The sequence below is a fragment of the Botryllus schlosseri genome, chromosome 5, assembly GCF_051294905.1.
Source record: "Botryllus schlosseri isolate E-star chromosome 5, Bs_hap1, whole genome shotgun sequence".
Lineage (NCBI taxonomy): Eukaryota > Metazoa > Chordata > Ascidiacea > Stolidobranchia > Styelidae > Botryllus > Botryllus schlosseri.
In genome coordinates this window covers 8,527,004-8,552,395 of record NC_137240.1, presented here as the reverse complement: position 1 = coordinate 8,552,395, position 25,392 = coordinate 8,527,004, and the positions used below count along the sequence as shown (strand labels likewise).

The following is a 25,392-nucleotide window of genomic DNA, read 5'->3' as shown; positions in this document are numbered from 1 at the left end:
GAGCAATTTATCTGGAATGATATTGTTCTGTTGATAATCCAGAACCTAGAATGCACACGAGAACTTTTTCAATGTAATGAATTTCCAATTGAGCACGCGTTGATCGAAATGAACACTCTGAATTGGCCCCGTTATTGGGCAATTGCATTGATGAATAACAGAGAGGTAAATGGATTATGAAATAAATACCACCATATCATATTTTCTTGCCAATGATAATCACGAGCACAATGTCAAAGTAACGATTGAACTCAAACTTCCAAATTGCTCTAAAGAAAAGCCCTTTGGACTGATAAATTGTATAGTTTATTTTCATCTTCCATGGATTGACATAATATCTAACAGGTTCAGAAGTCAGATGGGATCCTCCGTGAGTAATCATGTTCCACAATTGGCACGCCGTGCTATATATTTGCCACGAAACCCTTGCTTCCAGCAACGTGTATGGAAGCACTAGCCGTTATTGATCAGAATGACCTATTTTACCAATTTTAGGCCAACGTGGCGATGTGACAGTCGGTGTTTGTATTCCACATATATCGGCGTTTCTAGGAACCACATTCGAGTACTCAATGGCTTGCACTTGTGTGAGCTACATGGGTTCCCAACGTAGGGGTCCCGACCGCGATTGGTCGTTTGTCAATTCTCAGGCGTCGCCGAGACGAAAATTAAATATCACTGTCCAATGTAAGAATGCCAGTTAAGAGGATGTTATCGGCGTCTCATTTCTAAATATATTGGTTCATTTTCAAATTTGAAGAAAAACGACACTATGAGGAATGCGAGCCATGAAACAAGTTATCGGATCAATTGGAGCGCCACCTAATGCGCCACCTATACTATATCGTATGGTTGGTCTCTGGTCATCACATGAAGAATAATGTGTCGGGTGCACAGAAATCAATAGGAGGTACTTTTTCCTTGTCAGAAATCTACAAGTCACCGGCAGTGCTATGTGTTAACAGTATATTAAATACAAACGCGCTCGACGCGACCGAATCGCTCCAAATACTCCTATATACGTTAATTTAGTGTTAATTGAGATTCCTAATACCGGAACGGAGCTTGACGAGTTCATAGCTGCATAATTGCTATTGCTGCGCACATAGTCGCTTGCTTCACAGTTCACACATATGCCGTGAGTATAGGTCTGGGCGAAGGTGCTGACCATTCTTTTAGGAATACGCACGCCAATTTGAGAGATGGACTGCGGAACATCTTCAAATCGAAATTTGGAGTCCGTCCGATTCCTCTGAATTCCTCCGCAAATAGTACTTCCACTGATATTGCCTTTTCGATTTAAATCAGATACCAATTTTGTACCTCTAGTCAAAATATTATGTAGCGAAAGGAACGGCGGAAGGTTTGTTAGGGCTGGTCAGCAGAAGAATGGGCCTGCCTGTATACGTAAACGCGTCCGCGTGCTCTTAATTCTGAATATCAGAACGTAAACTAAGTCATTTGGTTGTACAATTCAAGCAATTAATCTCTTAGTAGATGTAGGTTCAGACTTTTTAATCGATGTATTTCGTCGCTAAATATATAAATTACTCGCACCTCACGGAGTGGATGCCCTATACCATTTACTCAATCTCATATGTTGCCAAATAGAGATAGCGTTGCAAATCTCGACTGTAAAATAAATATTCAACGATAATAGGTAGACCTATATAAGGAAGAATCCCTGTGGATATCTGCAGTCTGCACAGTAGGGTAGATTCATTCCCATTTATTGATTTGATGGAATCGTAGCATGATCTGCAATGATCTGAACTATAGATGGACTGTAGCATGCATATCCCCATAAGTAGCCAATCTCCTTCTGGGTTACCGGTATGAAATTTGCATAGGCATCGCTCATTTCCCCGCGTTTCCTACCCCTTCGCACCGCCCTACGAGTTTCTGGCAATTTACAATGTATTTTTTCGACCGAATTAATTTGGGGATGTATTTGAACATTCAGAATGCATGACTTCAAAAGTGAGTGTTTCACAAATGTGTGTGCATGCTGAGTGAGTGTAGGCCAGCAGGGGAATGCGGTAAGAGATTTAGAAGGGACTGTTACTACATATTAGAACTGATTCTACTCATTGGGTCTCGTTTCTTAGAAAGCTAAATGATAAATACGTTTGGATTGTCTTTGATTTGTCCCTAAAAAGTGGAAATTCACCACGAGGATCAAAATCACCTCACGTTAAGAATACCGGGAGTATATACGCTTTGTATTGGTTTCTCGTTGTTCTGTAAAAACATATAATATAGTATTTTATGATCGAGCGACGTGTTTGTTGAACTGAAGAGCGAATCGGAACTAATATGTTTGTATGTATGATGTATATACCCGAATCAAATAATTTGATCTTGCCAAAGAGAGCGTATATCAGGAGCAGGGCTTTGGAGCAGCCGTAAATTTAAACTGCTCCAGCTCCGGCTCCGGAGCTTTCTTCTATCATACATTAGCTCCGGCTCCAGCTCCGGAGCCGCATTATTACCACTGCTCCGGCTCCAGCTCCGGCTCCGGCTCGAAAAATATCGAATGGGCCTGTCTATATCAGGGGTGGTCAACCCGCGGGTCAAATGTGGCCCGCGAGAGGGTTTTGCGTGACCCGCGAGGTAATTTCCTATTATATTATCGAAAATGAATTGCTCAGATTGTGAACTTGCAATGCCAAGCCAAAATTACAAGTCTGGCTGCGACACTTGGGATGTTGATGACTAAAATATCAGTCCGACGCATTGGCAGATTCAGGGTCTAGTCACATTTTCAGTAAATCGTCGTACATTACAATAAACCAAAATAGTAGTGAAATTTTTCTTCATGCTTCGTGTGTTTAATTGTTACACGATTTCTTGCTCTGTAGCCTACCCCCTACTGAAAATGAAAAAAAAAACGCCTAATTTACCCGATTGAGTCTAACTGTATTCGCAATTACGGGAGAAAGTCATTTCGCGTTTGCGCTCGCATAAAGATCGTCAACGGTGAAATGGATAGGCACAAAATAATTGTCGCATATTATCGGAGACCTTCGATATCGATGTGGCCATACGCCGAATAGTCGTGTCCTTGCAAACTGAGCCTAGCGGGCGGTAGACCCGCAATATACTCAAGTAATAATATCATTGACCTAGTTTATTTATAAACTTTGAAAGTTTTACCCGCTTGGCGCGGCTAGTGGACCGCGCACTCGTTCGTCAATTGCATGTGCCCCTTTAGCCGAAACGTTTGGCCATTCCTGGTCTATATAGACTACTAATCTACCCATAGGTTAGTTATCTATAGTAATCTAGTGTCTGTCAGCCGTCAGTAATATCCGATGTAGCAAAGAAGACATAGGTGACGCCGTGACGGCTTGTGACGTCATAATGAATACTTGTCAATTGTCGATAACATCATAGTTGCATTAGAACGAACTTTACTCTATGCCATTGCTGTGCACAGCATTAAAATTCAGGTTTGCTGTTCAATTATGATAAATCAGCAGACGTGGTTGTTGCATATATAATAGCATCTTATGAAATACGTCGGAGCCGGAGCTACTCCTCAAATAACGGGCTCCAGCTCCGGATCCGGATCCGGCTGAATGCTATGTAGAGCTCCGGCTCCGGCTCCAGCTCCGGTGAAAATGCACGGCTCCGGGGCTCCGGCTCCGGGCTCCGGCTCCGGCTCCAAAGCCCTGATCAGTTGGCAATAAAGAAAACTGCATAACTAAATCCTACCTCGCGATGTTCAATATATCGTTGATAGCCGCAGTAATGTACCTATACAATTATCGATAGCTAACAAATGTTAATGTTATTTTCAGTATTGATTTTCCCCTAACTTGCATACCAATATGTTGTCGATTTTCCACTTTATGATATCTGTGCTTTGCTTGGGGTTTTCATTAGCCGGAAAGTCCCTTCCAACCGTAAGTGACATTACATTACTTCATTCTATTGACAATACTCGATGTCTACAAACAATTCTGTTTGGTAGAACTATGAAGAATTTGAGGACAGAGAAGAACCAACGGAATTTTTGCGGTCCGCAATGACTGGAGGTTAGTTGAATGGGGTCGCACCGTGCAATATAACGCTTTTTTTAAATATTTACCGGCAAGCTCAAAGTACAGGCGAAATGATTCTGGGAGCTCTTTATCATTTTTTAGGTTCTCTCTCGCGCAGGCGCAGTGCTTCTCAAATTTTTCAAAAAATAAAATCCGAAACAGTTCAGCGGCAATTTTTTGACACACGGTGTCTTAAAATTCAGATAAACCAACACGTTTGATTTTATAGTGTCAATGCGACAGGTGTAGCCGATGTTTTGCGACCTTATTTTTGGTTTCGTTTTTTGAGAACGAAACTCTAATATCTTGAGTCACAGTCAACCTGTTCATTGTTCAAATTCACATTCAACTCAACTCCTGATCTTGACCCGCATTTCGTGATGAGCTTAATATCTGGGGGACGGATCCTCAAGACTTCTCGTAACCCTACAGGTAATTTCATCACTTTATACATTCGATTCGCAAACGATATTATGCGATTCTCGAACGAGCCGAGAGATTTGTTTGGTAACGCACTTCTCGTGTATAGAGACGCATGTTGTCTAAACCTCGTGTTTTGGTCTCTCCTGACGCAGAAATGGTCAGCGATGAAATGGCAATGATGCAACCGCAGGTTGCGCACCCTTAGACCAGGGGTGGCTAACCTGCTGCCGTATAAGGAGATTTGCCGACACTTAATTCAATTACTACAGGGGCGGGCAACTTCTCCAGCCGGCGGGCCGGCGGGCCGGCCCATTCATCCACATATACAAGGAATAAATCGTATTTAATGAATGTATTCCAACGACAGTAATGTCACTTCAAATCCACTTCTCGCCAATGTTGATTTGAGAACGGCATTGTCGTAGAAGCTGCTTCTCTCTGATCAATCAACACACGGTTCAATAATAATGTCTTATATGGCATGGAGACAAGCAAATCTCACGGCCCTTTAAAATTGGTCTACGTCACACTGTCCATTTGGTCGAAGGCAATTTGACGGTAATTTTTGACTGGCTTGGCGAGCATGAAATTCGATTAAATTGGTATCAATCGAAAGCTATACCGTGGTACTGATTGCGAAAATATAAATTTTATTCTTCTCGTTCACCTGGAACCCCCCAAAGCCAGCCTCGAATGTTGCATTTTAACGGGGTTGGGTATTTGGAAGCAACCATGCCGTCTGGGAGCTGTTGAGAAGCAGCGTGAGCCGCAAGCGTATTGGCCATTGCTGCACAGCCGATTAAGCATTCACTCTCTCACTCTCGTGCGAAATTGCTCCTGAGCTGCTCAGATGGCATATGATTGCGTCACAATACCAAACTCCATTACAATGACACATTCTAGGCTGATTTTCAGGAGTCCAGGACCAGAGCAGAATAATATTTATATTTTCGAAATCAGTACCAAGATAAAGCTCTCGTTTGATTCTCATTTTATCAAATAAAATGCTCGGCAAGCCGATCAAAAGTTATCGTCGAATTGTCTATGATCAAATGAAAAGTGTGACGTAGACCAATGTCAATGAGCCGTAAGATTTGCTTGTGTCCACACCATAGAACACTATGGTGCATTCCTTAATTAAGATTTCGAGGCGTCCGAAAACTCCGGTACCTCAAATTTACCAAGATATCAATTTATTAGGGTTAAGTAGGTGGCGAGATAGCGTAGTAGTATATTCCTACTACTTTCCTATAGTCTAGGCTCCTCCTCGCCATCTTATTCGCATAAGCGGTGTCTCACAAAAGCCTAGAAGTGTGCCGTGCTATAAGTCGGCGGTTGCGGAATCAAAAATAATAAATATAGGCATGGTGTAAATTAACATTGTAGTCGTCAAACACCATGATTACCACAAACAACATTAGGGTTGAGTAGCCCACGACGAAAATGCCTATAACGTAAGTCTTCTCGCTTCGAGGAACTTACGCGTAATCTCCACTATCGAACGCTGCGCACATACACGTATATAATAACATACAGTCACTAAAATGTTACGTAGTTAGCAAGTAGTGGGGTATCTCGGCAGACTGGGGTCACTATTGCTACAATATCATGTAAGACGGGAAACCGTCCACGGGCCGGACGAAATCCCGCCACGGGCCGTATGTTGCCCGCCCCTGAATTACTATGTGCTGTTGGAAATTTAATAAAGGAATTGATTCCCGAATTTTGGCGAGATTTTAAATAATCTTGAAAATTTCTTCGCGTTGCACGCCATTTAATGCGATTTCATTTTTTGATTAGAGCCCTTTGCAATCTGACCACCACAGTACAGATTCACACAGCATAGGGAAATGATGCGTCCCATATGGAAACACGAACTGGGAATCGTGCGCTACTTACGAAAGAAATATGCTTTTGATACGTTTGAGCGATTCCAATATCTTGCCACTATACTGACAACCCTGATGGAAGGTTAGAAAATATCAGCATCGAACCAATGACATGACTAGTAACAATTGGCCCATTCAAAGATGCATCACCATTGCCCTAAATTTTCGAAAACACTCCCCCTGATCACATGGGCGGCGAAACGATGAATATTTGATAGTAGGCTAATATGGAAACCATTATTATTAAAATTCATTCGTGAATCTTGACAAATACCAAATTTATTGCTTCGCGTGACCACGACGGATCCCATTATCTATAAATAATATGACCACTTGTGATTTTGCGCTTGACGGTTTCTCGGAATTCAAATCATAAAACCAAATTTTGAATACTGTTGCACGAGATAAAATCATGTGCTGTGATAACTGAGCCAGAACGGAAAGTGGCAGCCTACGTCCCCCGCAAGCTCGCATGTGTAATCCAGATTCAAAATAAAGCCCATTACCGCAACGTTTGTCGTATCAATTAAAGTCAGAACAAGTCATTCTTTCTACACATACAGTTTAGTTCAAGCCTTCTTTGTTGTCATTGTCTCATTAGGCATTACGCTGTCTGTGCGTCAAATTGTTCCTCGATAGGTTACGTTTCGAAATATTAATTTCGTAAACAGAAGTATATCATTGCTTGCCTTTACTATGAGACATCATCATCCATAAAGGATGAACGGGCATTTCGAAAAAGAACACCGAAAACTGAAATTCAAAGGCACCATTGAGCACTAAACACAGGGCCGCAACTGCCGCACCCCAAACCTTCCAATAAGAGGGAGACCATGCTCAAAAGAGGCCCAAAATTATTTCGTAAATTAATAGAAATTATAAAGTGTTTTTCAGACATTTATAAATATTTATTCATATTTTCTTCGCGGTAGGCGCGATTTATCGTGGCTAGATAGATGCCTTGATATTATTATCGGTACCCCACTCCCCGACGAAACGTCTAATTCATAGAGATCAGCATTTCGGCGTTTTCCGTTAACGTGGACGATGACGTTTCGGCTAACATATAACTCTGCGAAGTGTGCTGCCAAAATGCTCGACAGCAAGGAAACCTTGTCCAAAAGTACCACCTGATGTTGGCCGGCCGAAACCGATATATAGATGGATTTCACCAAGCCGACACTGTTCGGGGGGCTGCGAAGACGATAAGCTTTTTAGTAGCCTACCCCAAATACCTTTTGAAGTCTTAATATAAAAACCTATATCAGAGAGAATTCAAAATGTATCATGTTTACCATTATTTCGAATGATGGGGAAAAATAAATAGATAATTTTTTTGTTTACCGTCATTTTCTCATTATCTAATATCAACGCATCCACTGAGCAGCATTTATTAACAATGTAATTCACTGCTTTCAATTTTGAAATAAAATTAATACAGAGGAGAACAGAGATAAACTTTTTGATTCGGACCGCCAACATATTTTCTGTTACTCATTTGGCCCGCTGAGGAAAATAATTACGCACCCCTACCATAGTGTGAGGCGGTCGGCTCAGGTGTTCCCTGCGTAAGAGATGTATTCTTGTTTTCTTGCTGAAAAATATCGCGGACAAAGAGACATTTCCAGGAGAACAATAATTAGACTATAATTCAAATTAGAGCATAGAAATATTTCACAAATTGAATAAGAATTAGATTACTAGTATTTCGCTGTAATTTAGCCTAGTTTAGGGATGGGCAACCTGCATTCGGCCGTGGACACTTAATTCAATGAGGATGTGTTGGCGGCCGTCGACATGAAAATTGAATTTTCGAATTGACCCCCGAATTTTTGAGGGAATAATTATTCTTTGAGAGATTCAATTGATTTTAAAATGTTCTTCGCGCTACGCGCGATTCAATTTGGCTTCGATCCGAGCCCCAGATTGCAGATGCGATCAGCGGAGGAAAATGATGCACTCCATATAGCAATACCAACTTGGAATCGTGTGATCCTACAAATTTGTTTCTGGGACGTTAGGGAGATTCCAATATCTTACCATTATACCGACAATCCTGATGTGAGGTCAAGAAATAACAGCATGCAACGAAGTGACCAATAACTAGCGCCATCTTTTGCATCTTTTGTAACTTTTTTTTACAGCTTTCGCCAGCTCCCTAAATACTCAGAATCTATGTACAATGATGTTTTAAGCTGTTTGGGGGGATTTTTTAGTGCAACTTTTTTCATACCAATTTTTACCGCAACTTTTATCAAGTATTGCTTCAAAATGGAAAGGAGTGATTTCAAAACATGCTGTAAACTATTTCTAGTATGGTTCTGTTCTCTCTGATTTGCATTACAAAGAGCTATATAGAAGGTTAGCTGCATCCCACTGTGTTATCTATTATGCAATGGCTTGCAAGCAATAAGTTCAACTACCCCTGCTAAGCACGACCGTGTCCGAACAATATGTAAATAGATCGCTTTGGTAATTCTGTCATATAGGTTTGATATAGATTCCCATTTCCCGCATGCCATTACATTTTCACTGGGTGACCTTATCAGGCTTTTGATTTTGTTAAAGTCACCAAGAATCAGTTTTTCTGGAACCACTTGGGTCAAGCTTGCAGACCTAGGGGTTTGAGGTGAGTTATTTGGACTTGCTTTTGGGGGGAGGGGTTATTGTTACGCTGTTTGGCTTTTCTGGGGGAAAAGTATTCTGGCATTGTGTAATTTTCTAGCTGTGTACTGGAAAAAAATATAATTTTTGGCGGTCTTGCCAGAATGTCCGTGAAATGGCAAAGTAACAAATTTGACAGCTCTGCAGGAACTTGGTTATTCAACAAAACCTTTCGTACCTCATACCTTACTAATTCAACCAAATTATAAATATAAATTTTTACTGCAACTTTTGTTAAAATTATGTGCAACTTTCACATGATTTTAGTGCAATGAAAACTTGCCCTACTAATAGCAATTGGCCGACCCGAATATAGTCCTACATCATCATTTACAAGTTGCCCTAAATTTTCGAAAACACTTCTTCCGTCAATTCTACCTGTGAATTTGATCACGTGGGCTGAGAAAGGATAAATATTTGATAGTAATAAGTGAAACTAATATTGTAATTATTAGGGATGGTGTGAACGTGAGGTTCACGTTCGCGTTCTGTGTGTGAACTTCGGAAATTTGGAGGTTCGCGTTCACAACAGAACCTTGGTAGGCTCTGCACTGTGAACCTTTTTCATATATTACAATTTTCACTTCATTATGACATCTTTGGTTCGAATTTATGGCATTTTAACTGCGGGTCACTCTATGTATAGAAAAATCAACACAAAACGAGCATGAACCTTGACACTCGTAAAATTTTACTTGCTTCGTTACAAACGTTTGCTCGAAATATCCAGCTTTGCGTTTGTAAATATTTAGTGACTCTCTGCTGTGAACTTGACCCGCAATCACACAACATCACGAGCAAAATACACTACATGTAGTCAGCGAATGATGCTTATTCAACCAATCAATGAGATTGATAACGTTTTTTGATGTAACAAACCTATAGCAGGCGTACGGGGTCAATCTTGACTTCATATGTTATCTACAGCTGTATAACTTGTCTTGTGGGGTAACCTAATATCGGTAGCAAGTATAGAAACCTGTTTTACACTCTGCTCAGTATCAATGCAGCAACAGTCAGACGCCGAATACATTGTCCGGTATGGCCAAGACCGTTAAGGCGTAAGCTTATATTCCCTGGATAAGTCCTGGTCGAAATTGTTGGCAAAGCGACGGATGATATTGATTTTATGGGAATATTGTATCATCTGATTGCCTATAGGTTGATACACAGGGTTGCCATCGACATGGACCCAAAAATAAGGACAATCGAAAATTTAGATTAGCATGAAAAGGCGTTTTTGTACATATTTTGTATTTATACGAGCAGTGGCATATCACATTCCATACTTCTCGCCTGAAACAATCTGCTCCAGCAACTCCTTGTTACTAGAAAGTTCTTCATTGATCTCACAACAGCTCAGGTCTAGGTTTACCTTTACTTGGGACCGAAACAACACTTCGTCAGCCCTCCCAAAAGATACACGTTGGTTTTGAACTCGCCCATCAAGCTTCGTTAGATAGATACCTTTGAATTCTCTCTCATAATCGTCACGGAAAACGTTTTTACGTCTGCTCATTTTAACTAATCAGATTTAGCCTTACTAGTAGCTAAATGTATATGCGCAAGTGCAATATAATTTAAATGAATTTATGAATGATTTATAGCTTTACTACTTTTTAACCAATGTGTTGACTGCACTGCACCTTTTTTCACTACGCAATAAATGCTGACTTCCCCACAGCTTGAGCTTATTGTGCTGTGGACCAAACAGCAGGAACGTGGCACTGCTGTTTACTGCTAAAATGACGTCCGCTTCGGTAGCTTAGAACAGACGAAACTGCTATACCACCACTCACTGCCCTAGCTATCTCGCCACTTAAAAGTCAAATCTTGTTGTTAGTACAGTGGTTCCCAACCTTTTTCATCTCGTGCCTCCCTTGGCCGAAATTTAGGCCAAAATTTTCCCCTTAGGATAAATCTGCCAGAAGATTAAAACAGGTCATTTTTACCGCGCAAACACCTGTTGACTGAGAGAATAAGACGGGCGGTACCTGAGTGTTTGTTTCTCACAGCGCTGTAATAACACTTTTTAGACCTGTAAAAACAATGGCCTTGGTCCCAATCGAACAAATTTTGGAAGGCTCGAGTCAACAGACCCCAACACTTCCATTTGTGTTTTCGGCTTACCATGCACCAATCACTAATATAACTGTTGTGGGTTATATAACTGTTGGCCAATAATATTGGTACTTTCATATATAGGAGGGTTGACCAGACTCGAGTCGGACTCGAGTCACTATTTTCTGATGACTCGACTTGACTCGATTCATTTTCTCAGAATACGGAAACGACTCGACTCGAGACAATCGGGGTATTGACTTGGGACTCGAGTCATTGTGCATGACTCGAACCAAGCCATATGATTCGAGACTATAAGACGGCCAAGACCGACATTTCATTGTAATTTCGAAGAACAGTAAAGTGACCACCCGTCTATTGATCCTGGTACTTGACAATGCGACAAGAAACTGCTCAAAGTGAGGAAAATTAGTATATCATAAATCCAAATCATCCAATATCACCAAAGAGTATTGACTGAAGTGTGACTTGGACTCGGACTCGAGTCATAATACCACGACTCGGACTCGACCCTCTGCTCGGTGACTTGGACTCGAACTTGAGTCAATGTTGAATTGAAAATGACTCGACTTGACTCGAGTCAAAACATGATCATATTCCCTGCTGGCGCTCATTGAAATTTAGGACACCCATTACGTTTCGGCAACATTGTACCAAGTTTAACATGTCTTTTTTCGATCGGGTAGCTGTTCGCTAAAAATAAAGCAAGTCTAGCGATCTCTTTGACTTAAACCGACGACGTTGGAATATTTTGTCACTGTCTGAAAATGTTGACTAGACAATATAAGTTAAATACTTTCACTAGAGGCCTTGTTATGATAGATTCGGCACGACATTTGCTCGCTTAGGATATATTTGATTAAGAGGCCGTCGCTGGCCTACAAAATTGTCTTGCGAACTGCAGCACATCTGAACTAGTTTAAAAAAGAGGGGGAATTCGTATGTGAAAAATAGATTTCAAATAGCATTTGAACATAATTTCAGCAAGCAAAAAACAGCCATAAAAAGCATACGTTTGGATATATCTGATTGACTACATGACAGTTCGGACATGAACAATTTGGGAAATCTGTTACAATTCTAAAGTGGAATTCCTCCCTAAAAACTGCAAAATTCCCCCCAAGGGGGGAATTCCTCCCCGGTTGGGAACCACTGTGTTAGTATGTCACGAGAGTTCCTCTCAGTTATGATGTCATAAAATCTCGACGCCAAAGCATAATTTTAGAATATTTTGCAAATGCAACGCAACACAGATACCAGAGGAAAACGATCGAAGTTTAGTAGTGGTTGAAAATAAGACAAAATTAGGACGCAGGTCGAAAATAAGGACATTTCTTAAAAATAAGGACAGTTGAGTTTTCTAAGACGTGGCCCTTCAAAATAAGGACAAATCTCAGAAATAAGGACGGTATGGCAACCCTGTTGATACATTTAGCGACCTAAAACGCCAATATGTACTTCAGCATTGTGGCATTATGTGGCCCGAGTCGTCGCTGGGTATCGTGCACATTAATATAGGCTATCACTTCATTGAAAGATAGGGTTAGAATTAGCAATATGATTTCACGTGACGTCATGAGGTTCGCGTTCGCGTTCACACAGAACCTTTCAAAAAGGTTCGCGTTCACACGAACCTGAACCTTTCAGAGGTTCACACCATCCCTAGTAATTATTATTAACGAAATTCATTCGTCAATCTGAAAAATATTTGATGTCGTAAAAAGGGATGGTGTGAGCCGACGAAAGCTTCAGATTCGTGTGAACACAAACCTTTTTGAAAGGTTATGTGTGAGCGCAAACGTGAACCTATGACGTCACGTGACGTCATAATGATAGTTCCAACCCTATACATTTCAGTGAAGTCATATACAAGACACATAGCGACGACTCAGGCCACATTTTGCCACAATGCTGTAGTACGTGCCGACTTTTAAAGCGTCACCAGTAACTGGAGTAATTAAATGCCATAATAATCACATAAAATCGATATCTTCCGTGGCTTTATCAACAATTTCAACGGGGACTTGCAAGGAAATATATGCTTACGTCTTTACGGTCTAGGCCAGATCACACCATGTTTTCAGCGTCTGGCTATTGCTACATTGATATTGAGCAGAGTCTAAAACGGTTTCCATACTTGCTACTGATATCACCACATAATCAAGTTATGCAGTATAACCAACAGCCCAATCGCACGGATTTAATTTTTATGATACACTAAACATATCAAATCAAGATGGGTCCCGTACGCCTGCTATATTTTTGACATAACATCATGATGTATTCTTTATATCAATTTCATTAATTGGTATAAAAGCATCATGCGCTGACTACCAACATGAAGTCTATTTGGTCCTTGGTGTTGAGTGATTGCCGGTCAAGCTCACAGTAAAGCAGGGTCGGCCAACGCGCAGCCCGCGGGCCACATGTTGCCAGCGAAAATGTTTTGGGTGCAAAATTTCTTGAGCAAAATTTGTTATAATATCAACAAATAAATGGCCCAAGATAATCATTGTGAACTTGCAAGGCGAACGAAAACTTCGATTAGCCTGACCGAAATTTAGGATGTGAATGACTAAAGTATCTGTTACGACGCATTGGCGAAAGCAGGCGCTAGCCACAGTTTTCGTAGATCTTCGTATACGACTATAAAGTCGAATACTGCGCATATTCGATGCTTATATGTCCATTGTCCTGTCCTTGTCAAATGAACCCAGCGGTATGTATACATGCGAACCGCAATATATGTGAGTAACATTAATTTGACCGAGTTGATTCATTACCTTTGAAATATTTTCGGGTTTGATGTGGCCAGATCGTGAATGCACACTGAGTCTCCATGTCATAATTGTTGTCGAAAGTGTTAATTATTAAATGTTATCGATATTGACTAGGATAAGTCTCGATTTTCACCGTTACCTAATCCGGTTCGCTCCTATCGGAAGTCTAAAAAAAAGTCATCACCATGCAAGTGGCCCGCTCAATGGTCCGTAAATCTCATGTGGCAATTTGGCCGAAAAGGTTGGCCCTGCAGTAGAGAGTCACTAAATATTCACAAACCGACAGCTGATTATTTCGAGCAAACTTTTGCAACAAAGAAAGTAAAATTTTTGAGATAGGCATGGTGCATGCTCGTTTAGTGTTGATTTTTCCATGATGCAAGCGCCATGCATTTATTTATTTATTATAATCACACAACAACGACAGTGGCGCTTATAGCCTGTTTAGGCCTTGTGAGCCACGACAATGCATTCGTAAAGTTCGGTTTCTTTGCTTTTTGTATGCTCTGGACGACTTTCATGCTCGCGCACATCCACTCTTCCATTCGCTCTCGCTTTCATGCGTCCTCCTGCTGGTCTCTGCTGCCGACTTCGGAGCTCCGCTCACTCTTCCTCTGGGCTTTTTCAAGGCGCTGTGTTAACAGCGGGATCGGCGATGAGGAGCCCAGATAAACCTCCGACACATGGAAACATGGCAGAGCCGAGACTCACCAACCATTGGTGTCGTGACGGTGTCGCTTAGCACACTGCGCCACTCGCTCCCCAAGCGCCATGCATAAAGAGGTCCGAAGGTGAAATGCAAAGAATTTCAACGAAAGATGTTATAATGAAATGAAAAATTAAACCTATGGTAAAGGTTCACACAACAGAACCTACCAAGGCTCGTTTGCGAACGTGAACCTTTAAATTCGTGAGGTTCACATCGCACACAGAACGCGAACGTGAACCTCACGTTAACATCATCCCTATTTTGAACCTTTATGAAGCCAACTTACTACTTTGTCTACATAGGAATTTCGTCGGCCGCAAAAGCCCTTCCGAAGGTAAGTGATTTGCATTCCATATCATTCCGGTGATTATATTGAAAACCCGGTAACTCTTTCTGTTTCTCAGAATTATGCAGAATTTGAGGACAGGGAATATCCGAACGCTGCTTCACGAGCCACAATGACCCAAGGTCAGTAGAGCTGGGTATAGTATAGAAATATCTCGTTTATGTCGTCTTGATCATAGAGCCGTGCGCAATGATTCGAGCATCCATTTTCATGATTGGAATCGGGTATTTTGAGAGATGAATATTTCAAGCACTGAAATTGGACGCTTCCAGCCATTAATACTAAATTTACCAACGAGAATTATAGTTTCAATGCTATCTTAACCGTGGAAGCCTTGCAAATTCGATGAGTCGAATCGTACAGAACGAAATATGCAGCACAAAGATACGCGCGTTCGTAGAAATCAGGGCTTGCTGGAAATGATGCATCAGTAAAGTGCTGAACCCACAAACTTGTCATCAAGTGCAATGGAATATGGTCAAAAAAATAATGCTTAATCAATACTCCACTATTCTAAACGAAATGATGTTAGCTTTAATTACATACAGGTAGGATTGCATTTAAAACAAACGGTGTTTTAAACAATGTGTTCAAACTAAAATCTTTAATAAAAATCGGTTATTTTTTCAAACGTTTTTAATTATGCCATAATTGTGTAAATACTTTTGAAAAATATTTAGTATGTGCTTACGAACGATGTGCACCCGATATAGTCGACGTATACGCAGAGGTGGTCAGTAACGAAGTACTTCTACTTTTTGAAGTAGATTTTGCCTACTCACACAACTTTCTAAGTAGTTGTGATTTTAGACTACTTCTATACTTCTACTTGGCATTTTTAAGTTTTGTAGGCAAAATAAGCGTAGAATACCTACTTATTTGCTTACTTGTGAATCACCACTTCTACTTCTACTTGAGTAGAAATTCCGACGCTACTTCTACTTCTACTTGAGTAGCGACGGTGACTACTTTGACCACCTCTGCGTATACGATATGGAGTTGCTAAAGCCCTCGACATCGTGTCGGTTCAGCAGTTATTGCAAGCAGTTAGAGATCATTGGCACGGAATGTGTGTTTTGATGATGGTAACCACCGACGGTAAAATGCTGCCTAACGATGCAGTTCTTGTTAAAGACATTTTTGGTGTGATTATGACAATTGTTGGAAGCCGAAAGAGGCCTATTTACCGTATATTTTGAATTGTCAATGCCAAGCTACTGTGGCGTCACAATTAAAGATTCGCGACGTTATGACTGAACGAAAAACAAAACAAAAAATAACAGTATAAGCATGTTTTACACAGAAAATTCGTTTGAACCATTTTTATTCAAAATTAATTTTTGTTTTAAATGCAACCCTTCATACAGTGGCAAAATAGCGTAGTGGTATAATCCACAGCTGCAACACCAATGGGTTGTGCGCTCGGGTCCGACCGAGGTAGACTCCAGAATTTCTATCTAAGTGTTGGAGGTTTATCTGGGCCCCTCCTCGTCATCTCATCCGTGTTAGCGGTGTCTTAATAAAGCCTAGAAGTGGGCCGTACTAGAAGTCGGCAACTGCGGAATAAAAATGAAAAAAAGCTGGCCTGGTGTAAATGACCATATAAGTCGACACACACCATGAACACCTCAAAACAAACAAGCAAACCCTATATACAAGTATACAGCAACGATATCATCCGGCTCGATCTACAATGCTTAATAAAAAATGTTGTCATCATTCACGGGTTAATCCTACACCTCAGTCGTTAGGAAGATAGTTTTTCATTCTCACTAAATGTGGCAAATATATATCGTTAATACGGTGAATTACGATCTAATTTTTATCACTTTCTGTTTAATGATCGATCATATGCTATACAGCTGAAGTGGCATTATTTTTAAAATATTCTCGATGATGATAACGTCAGCGAAAATCCTTTACGACACGTAATGCCTATCAAAGTGATCGAGAACATATCTATTTTCAGCATGTCCACAGACCACTTACGAATTTCCGAACCGGGAGCAGAATACTAACTATATACGCGTGAAGACGCCGGTCCCCGACCTTAACGAATTCACGGTTTGTGGATGGTACACAAGATACACAACCGGCTTGGACATCTGGATGTCATACGCCACGATGCAAAATAACAATGCCTACATTATTTCGCAAAGTGCCTCTTATATAGGAGTTCACCTTCATGGAGCTGCTGTCACCGGCGGGCTGACCTTCACGACAAATAGAGAATATCACATTTGTGTGACTACTTTTGCACGGACCGGATACTCGTATATCTTCGTGGATGGTCAAATCGAAGACGTTCTTCACGGTTCTAAAGTCGGGGTGTTACCAGGTGGTGGTGTTCTGGTTCTTGGTCAAGACCAGGATGTTACGGGCGGTGGATTTCAATCTCAGGAGTCAGCACAGGGTAAACTATCCAACTACATGCTGTGGACGAGAGCGCTGACGGTCGAAGAAATTTCAGCGATGTCTTTGAATCGATGCCGTTGTCCTATTGATTACTACATAACGCTTCAGAGCAGCGAAGTTGAATTAGAAGGCGGGGCGACTGCTTTGTTACCTGATAGATGCACACCGTAGTTGGAAACAGTGAGAAGATTTTTGGGAACCCCTTTAACCAAAGTTTATTAATTCCATAATATCTGTACACATTTAAATGTAGGTATGCTACAATATATAAAAATCTATCACAATTGAAAATTTTTCATCGCCCACTCACGCCAGAATAAAAGCAATTTCCCGTACAGTTATTACTTGGATTTCGAGTGATTTTAGGTACAACGGACCTCAAAGGCACGTTGAACGGAACATCATTTCGAATAGTAGGTATAGATATGAGTCATGACTTGATTTGATGATTTTTTTAAAGCACAGTATGGATTGATTTCTCGGCTAAAATTGTACACATTATACGGTAATGAATCAAGACGTCTCGGGTAGGCAGAGATTGTGGATTTGTTGTTTGTGGTATCCATGGTGTTTTTCGACTATTATATGGTCAATTACACCAGGCCAATTTTCGTCATTTTTTTATTCGGTAGCTGCTGACTTGTAGCACGGCCCACTTATAGGATTTTATAAGACACTACTTACACGGATGAGATGGCGAGGAAGAGCCTATATAAATAAACCTTCAACGCTTTGGTAGGATTTCTGGAGTCAGCTCGTGGATACAAGACCGTAGCAGCACTTCGTCAGCCCCAAACCACCAAAAACGTTGGAATCGAGCCCACCAAAGGGTGATAAACTGAACTTCTTGGGGGGCTTCGCCCTCCCAGACCCTCCCCAGGCTATATCCTTTTTGCCGCTACTTATCATCTTCATTGGGTTTCGTTTTGTGAGTGAGCTTGTATCGCCTAAACGCGGGCTCAGATCTCCGGGACAGGAACATTCGGCGCCAGCCATTTAGGCACCTATTGACAATTAAACATATATGTATATTGTATATATATCGAAGTTATCGGTCAGCACAAGGCCAGTCCTTTTCGGCAATATATTATCGCTGCTGATCGTTCTAGCACACTTCTCGTAGTCACATGTAACATGGCCTATAACTTTCATATGTTTCGGTGCGTCGTGGCGCGGTAATGGCCGACGTCGAAATGCCGATAAATAAAGCACATTTTTTGGGGGTGGGGGGGGGGGGGGTAGGGTACCTAATAAACAATATATTTGACAATATTAAATGATTTATCTTAATTCACGTCCCCTTCAATTGGGTGATTTGGGGTTCGGCGGCTACGGTACTGCGTGGATAAAAAGCTCGGTTGGTCAAGTAGAAGTGCCGTATGATGTGGAAGAAAACGAAAGCTTTGGAAAATACACCAGTATGTACATCGCGATAGAGAATCGCATACCTAACTCACCAAACATCAGACAGCTTCATAAATTTCCACATACTGCCATATAGCTGTAATTGGCGGCTGTAAAATGCATGGTGGCACAGCAATTAGACACCCTAACAAAGCAATGTTCTGTTTCAGTGAAGTCGAATCGATCTCGATTTTTTGTGCTAATTTGATTCATGAAAATTGGTGAGAAACGTATTAGTCAACAAATAGTATAGATAGGATGCATTCAAAATAAAAATTATTTAAAAAAAAATGTTTAAAATATGGCCCATGTTTGCAGCATTTTTTTGACATATGCTGTCACGAATCTTCAATTGTGACGTCGCAGTAAATGGGCCAGCGGTCATTATCATCAGAACACCCATTCCATACCAATGATCTATATCAGTGGTTCCCAATTTGTTTTTGAGCTACACCACCCTGGACAAGAATGAAGTGCCAGCTCCCCCCGACCTCTCACCATGCACGCCTAAATCAAGCATAGGGCAACGACCAAAAAGTCAACCCGACTTCAGTGAAATTATTTCTTCACGTTTTAATTGTGTATCCACAGCGATTGATTGGAGATATTGAACTTCAGCCATCACATCTTGCAGTCAGCAATAACTTCTCAAATACTTCGTAGTTCTCTCAGCGCACAATGAACCACATGAAGTTTCTAGGGATTCTGACAACTCCATTATTGGGCAGAATCAACATTGTCAAGTATCAATGAACTTTTCCGGTACAGCTGATTAAATAGACGGAAAACCCGAAATTGCCCCGAGTGAATCGATTATACATTTTTATTGCATTAGTATAGTTGCTTCATTCATCCATCGCTTCCTCACTATGCAGCAGTTTCCTTCTAAACCTACACTGCCCCCATTCGCTCTCAGCGCTCCACTCCCGCCCAATTTTATAGCCAACGCCACCCAATCGCTCACTTCGTAGTCAGCGCTTTCTTCAAGCTCATGAACGATCCCAGGGGGGAGCTGGCGCCCACTTTGGAAACCACTGATCTACATCTATATGATAACGACGACGATTAAGAGGGCTCCCACCACTTCACATCGTACATGCGTTGACGATATCGAGTGAAAATCGTACATCGTATCATACTAAAAGTTTCTTCGAAAGTATCTACACAATTATGGCATAAATATACGTTTGAAAACAATATTACCTTAAAAACGCATTTTTTTTGAAAGACTTTAAAACATGTTAAAAGCATCATTTGCTATAAATGCAACACTAGGTATAGAACTATATTTCGGTATCAGTAAACTATATTATTGATCGCGTATAGTTAGAACCTGAGATTCCCAACTGCGTTCACACAACCTTCATGTTTTATAAATTCTGGAAAAACCATTGTTGGGGGCATGAGAAATAAATATATTGTGTTAGCAATGTATAATTCATCAGTATGTTACCCGTGTCATCTTTCACTCTTCCCATAGGAGATACCTCGCAGTGAGACAAGCATGTAATGCACCCAAGCCCCACGCCGACAAAGAGCAAGCATCGATTTCGGTTACAATTCCTTTGTTAAATCAGAGTAGGCTTATAACTACACTTTTCCGATGCAGGATGAGTTCTCGTTTCTCCCGGAAATGCTATATAGTATATGTGATAGTATGGTGACAAATTGAGGATTCTAATGAACAGTGGCAACTGCCGATCCCAATTATCAACAAGATTCAATAACGTTCTGCGATGTACAATTATCCAGACTTCGACTGTTGTTATTATTTTTATTAATGAAAGGTTTCAGTGGCACTTATCACCTGTTAAGGTCTTGTGCACTACATTTCTATCATATATTAATTGGAGTTTTTGCATCATTATTGGTATTGCGCTTCCTGGAGCTTGTAAAATGATTAACACCCCTTAACTAATTGACCACAACATCTCCTCTAATTCTCCCTCACCAACCAATACGTTGTACTGCTGGAGTCGTATTGCAACTATATATCTGGTCTTTTTTTACACAGCGAAGAAAAGTAATTTCAGAGTTATCGTGATGATTATTCAAGAACACGCGGCATGAAATTAGTATACATTATGTTACAGCACTAAAAGAATATTCATTATATAAACTTTGATCATCATAGCGGAATTGCACGTCCTGAAGTAATAGACTATATTTGGTGCTTGCCCATTCGTGGGGGAATACCGAGGATAATCACTAAATTATACAAAATGCACTCCATCATTTACCTTTCGATTATTACTTGGGTGGACATGTTTGCGTGGGAAGGGCCGATACAGCTCCGAACATGTCGATGTTCCTAGTTTCTGCCGTAAATAAGTAATTGGGAGGACAAAAGCATCGATTTTTAGACATCTTCCCGATTTCGTCAAACGTAAGGACCCTATCCCAAATCATGAAGTTGGACATTTTTCCTTGCGCGGCCCAATTCGTATGAAAATTTCCTCCATAAGATCTCTGCAAATTCCCCATGACGAAAATGCCCCCTCCTTCGATGATACCTGGAGAGCCGTGATATACATCCCCAAGCTGGCCATTAATGAACATGTAAGAATGTGCAGTAGAACCCGCGAAGGTGGCGAAGCAGATGTGATATTCTCTGTTGACCGAAAGGCTCACGGACTCTTGCAGGCATCGGCCATTCATATATATGGCAATAGACGAGGTAGCCATTCTTATAGAGAATGCATGGTCGCCTTATGGTTAGCGTAGGAAAACCACGTGTCCTCAGATGTTGTGAAAGGTGTGTACCAACCGCACACCGTGAATTCATCCAAGTCAGGAACAGGTGTCTGAAGACGGAGGTAATTTGTGATCTGATCAGCGTTCGGGAAGTTATAGGACGTTTGAGGACAGACTGGAAAAGAGATATAAATGTATATAGATGCATGGAAAATACAACATTTCATTTTTGCATTGCTCTCACGGCATACAGACCTTCATGTTTTGCTCCGTATGCTGTAACATTCGATGTAGGTCTGTCTTCAAATTCCGGGTAGTTCTGAACGATATAGTAATATCATTTATTGCAATGCAAATTTCAAGTACTATTAAAGAATTGATTCCCACCCCCTCAAGCCGAAGACTTTGTAGGCTGACGAGCATCCCAGACAAATCACAAGAAGAAGAACATTCAGAGCTTCGCATGTTGTTTTCGACATGTCACTTCTTAGGTCGATCGATCTGCGAGTAGCTATTTACAAGTTTGTTGACTAAGAAAAACGAGAGCACGCCAGCGACATGAATGGGAGCCAGGGCTGTGGAGTCGGTAAATTTTATCACCGACTCGAACTCCGACTCCGACTCCATAAGTATTACCAATTTACTTCGAACATTGTATGCCCCAGTGACGGTTGAATGACTACCGTATAACCATTAAACATATGAAACATATGATTAACGATGGCTGCAAAATTGTTTCATTGTGGCACAGCTCCAATTATTCACTATGCAAATGAAAGAGTGCCTTTCTAAATATAACCTTTTTTCATATTTGATAAGTTATATTGCGACTCTCTAATCTTCTAATATGTATGAATTATTCAAACCTGATATATATCCAATCCTGTGTAATTAAAATGTAGATATAACAATCGAAGTAGGCCTATAGCTCTTGTGTATGAGTCAGCAACTAATACAAAGATGTAACTTAATAATTGTCTCATAACACGTCATACTGATTACAAGCACACACACTCTCACTACTAATAGACATTTGTCATATACGAAATTTACGAAGTAGTCAGATAGCATATGTCTAGTGTACATGCACTTGGTCCAGTCTTTCTTAATCATTTGTTCGACCCAAGCTGCTAAGCTAGACTACAAATATTTTTAATTTTGTCAAGTGGGAAGCAGCATTTTGTTATTTTTACATCAATTTTACAATTTTACAAAACCAGACGGTGTATTTACTCCCACACAGTATTATGGTATAATTCGAAAAATTGCATCAATTTGTGTCAGCATCGTGAAAATGCATATTGCGATTTTATTCCTCTCTGCAACTAAATTGGAATTCGCAAATAATTTCCAATTTGATCTATATCAGGGGGGCCAACCTTTTCGGCAAAAGGGACATGAGATTTACGATCCATTGCGCTGGCAACAGGAATGTTGATAACCGTTTTGTTAGTCCTCCTATAGGAGCGAACTGAATTAGGAAACATTGAAAACAAGACTTATATTACTACGCTTTAAAATTGATACCAATTATGTCATGAAAACTACGTGTGCAACTGTGCAGTAGGGCTGTTCAAAAATAAGTTTTTTTCTGGATTCCAGCCATTCAGTGATTAAATTGTCAGGTTACTCTAAATAACGCTGCACACCAAATTTGTTTCAATTCTAACGAGTGTAAGGCTCCGCATATCCAATTAAAAATTTTAATTTATTAGAAAAATTGAAAAAAAAAAATTCTGTCAATGCCATGAAATTGTTGGGTTGTCTTCAAAGATGATGCTAAACAAATTTTACTCAATTCCAACAAGTAGAAGCTGAGTTATTTGAGTTTTTCGTTGAGAATTCTTGGATTATCGTTGATTGGTGGATAATCCGAGAATTATCGACGAAATACCCAAATAACTCCGCTTCAACTATAGTTGGAATTGAGTCAAATTTCTTAAAACAGAAATCAATACAAAACAAACATGTTTAAAACGTGACCCATCTTCAAAACCTGGCTTTGTTTGTTCGTTTGTTTCGGCCATGATGTCACGAATCTGTAATTGTGACGCCACAGTGGATTTACATTGACAATTGAAAATATAGGGTAACTAAATATGACACCCTTGACGAAAAAGACTTCCTACCTCTGTCATAAACGGACCTAAGCATTTTTTGAAGACAAAGTGTTTAAAATGCAACCCTAGTAATAAGTCATTCCTTCACAGCTATGATAGACGCGAAGCTTTGTAATATTTCGCACAAAGACAAAACTAGCTGGTATATCGTGTTCTGCGATCCTATATTGGCGATTAATTTATTGAGTTCTAATATCTCAAGAGCCAATGACTTTTTAGTTATCATCTGTAGGCATGGTAGATATAAACACTATATCGGGATGAGACGTTAGTCACGCGGAAGGCTTACTGTGAGAGTTCCGTCAAGCAAAGCAGTGCGATATAATAGACCCAACTGTATAGAGACGTTGACCCGTATCCTTTTATACGCCGAATGCCTTTCTTATTAATTTTAGCGCTTTCAACATTTCATATCGGACAGGCTGTTGCCCGGACACTGATCTATAGATCGAAAATGGGTCTAGCTATATATACGTATATATGTGTATACAAACAGTGGGGTGACAGCAGGGTTGTAATGACTCGAGTCACGATTTTTTTGTGACTCGACTTGACTCGAGTCATTTTCTTGAAATGGTAAAATGACTCGACTCGACTCGAGTCAATATTTGGATTGACTCGACTTGTACTCGAGTCATTACGCATGACTCGGCCCAAGTCATTGACTCGGCTTAATTTATATGACTTAAAGACGAAGAAATTTGCGAATCGTAATGGCTAGATCAACGCATCTGACGAATTCTGCCGATATTGCTATCTGTCACCACTGCTTTTGTTGCACTCGTCTGATATCAGATATGCCGCCGTAAAAACATCAGGCAATGGTACATAGTAGCAATGCATTGTACAAAATCATTCAGTGATGAAGAGGTAATAAATCCTCCGCAATCAAAGTACTCAAGACTTCTCAATTATACAAGCAAATAATCGAAGCAAAGTTAAATTAGAGTCAATGCAATGACTCACATGGTCAAGTACTTGGAAGAGACTGATAAGCTCATGTGTAGATTTAAAGGCGATGATTCTTTGCACTTTAGGGCGACTAGAAAGAATGAGTATCCAATGCTCTTAACTGAGGTTCAAAAATACTTGTCAATTCCTGCACTTAGTGCACCAGTGCAACGTGTATTCAGAAGATGTGTAATTATTCTAAGGCTATGCCGATTTAATATATTTGAGGATCTCCTTTCCACTTTGGTATTTTTGAAGTAGTGTAACTCATCATTGATTTGATCTGCCGTCCGTGAAAACACACAACAACCTCCGTCCATTTGACGTTTTGTTAGGTATGTGCATTGTGCACGTGAGCAATAATGAATGGCTAATGTTGTGCGATGCCTGTACAATAGGGCTGCGGGGCTGTTCAAAAAGAACTTCTGTTTTATTTTACTGGATGGCTACTTGATAAAATTGTTATGTTGCATTAAAAGAACACTGTTTCTGGCTAAATTTTAGAAAGTAGAATCAATGATATGCGAGGAGAAAATTTTGAATTCGAAAATTAATGGAGTATTTTTAGTGAGAAATTCTTTCATATAATATAATAACATACTAGTAGTAAACCGAATATTTTTCCATATCCAAAATATCCTACTCTAATAACTTCGCTTCTTCCAATTGGAATCGAGCCATATTTGCAATGAATCATATTTTCACACAATCTAACATTATCATGAGATAGCCGGTAAAATTCGAAAATCTTTATTCGTAATTAATCCAAAATTTTCTCCCAAAGCATTGCTTTCTACCGGTTGGAATTGTGTCAGATTTGAGTTTTTTTAGGCAATCTAACAATTCTAAGAAGTAGCCGGAAAATTTGA

General features: G+C 40.3%; 3 protein-coding genes across 4 annotated transcripts in view; 1 reads left to right on the top strand and 2 right to left on the bottom strand.

Moving 5' to 3' along the window:
- Positions 1–3,766: 3,766 nt before the first annotated feature.
- On the top strand, positions 3,767–17,695 carry LOC145438892 (neuronal pentraxin-1-like). 2 transcript variants are annotated; one of them, XM_080316275.1, is made up of 5 exons: positions 3,767–3,908; positions 3,977–4,040; positions 14,896–14,927; positions 14,998–15,061; positions 16,909–17,695. In XM_080316275.1, the coding sequence occupies exons 1-5, from the start codon at positions 3,834–3,836 to the stop codon at positions 17,523–17,525; spliced, it is 852 nt and encodes a 283-aa protein (XP_080172401.1). In that variant the 5' UTR covers positions 3,767–3,833; the 3' UTR covers positions 17,526–17,695. The 2 variants fall into 2 exon arrangements, with proteins under 2 accessions (XP_080172401.1, XP_080172402.1); XM_080316276.1 differs by lacking the exons at positions 3,767–3,908; positions 3,977–4,040 and adding an exon at positions 4,073–4,478.
- A 3,090-nt stretch (positions 17,696–20,785) lies between these two features.
- The window catches only part of LOC145438912 (neuronal pentraxin-2-like), a 33,955-nt gene continuing 29,348 nt past the window's right edge, over positions 20,786–25,392 (bottom strand). Inside the window, exon 4 of the mRNA XM_080316306.1 lies at positions 20,786–20,931. The gene's annotated coding sequence lies outside the window, so the exon portion shown is untranslated. The remainder of the gene's footprint in view (positions 20,932–25,392) is intronic.
- LOC145438917 (uncharacterized) lies at positions 21,446–21,993 on the bottom strand. Its single transcript, XM_080316312.1, has 3 exons — positions 21,843–21,993; positions 21,708–21,772; positions 21,446–21,627 (listed from the first exon to the last, which is right to left on the bottom strand). The coding sequence occupies exons 1-3, from the start codon at positions 21,929–21,931 to the stop codon at positions 21,446–21,448; spliced, it is 336 nt and encodes a 111-aa protein (XP_080172438.1). The 5' UTR covers positions 21,932–21,993.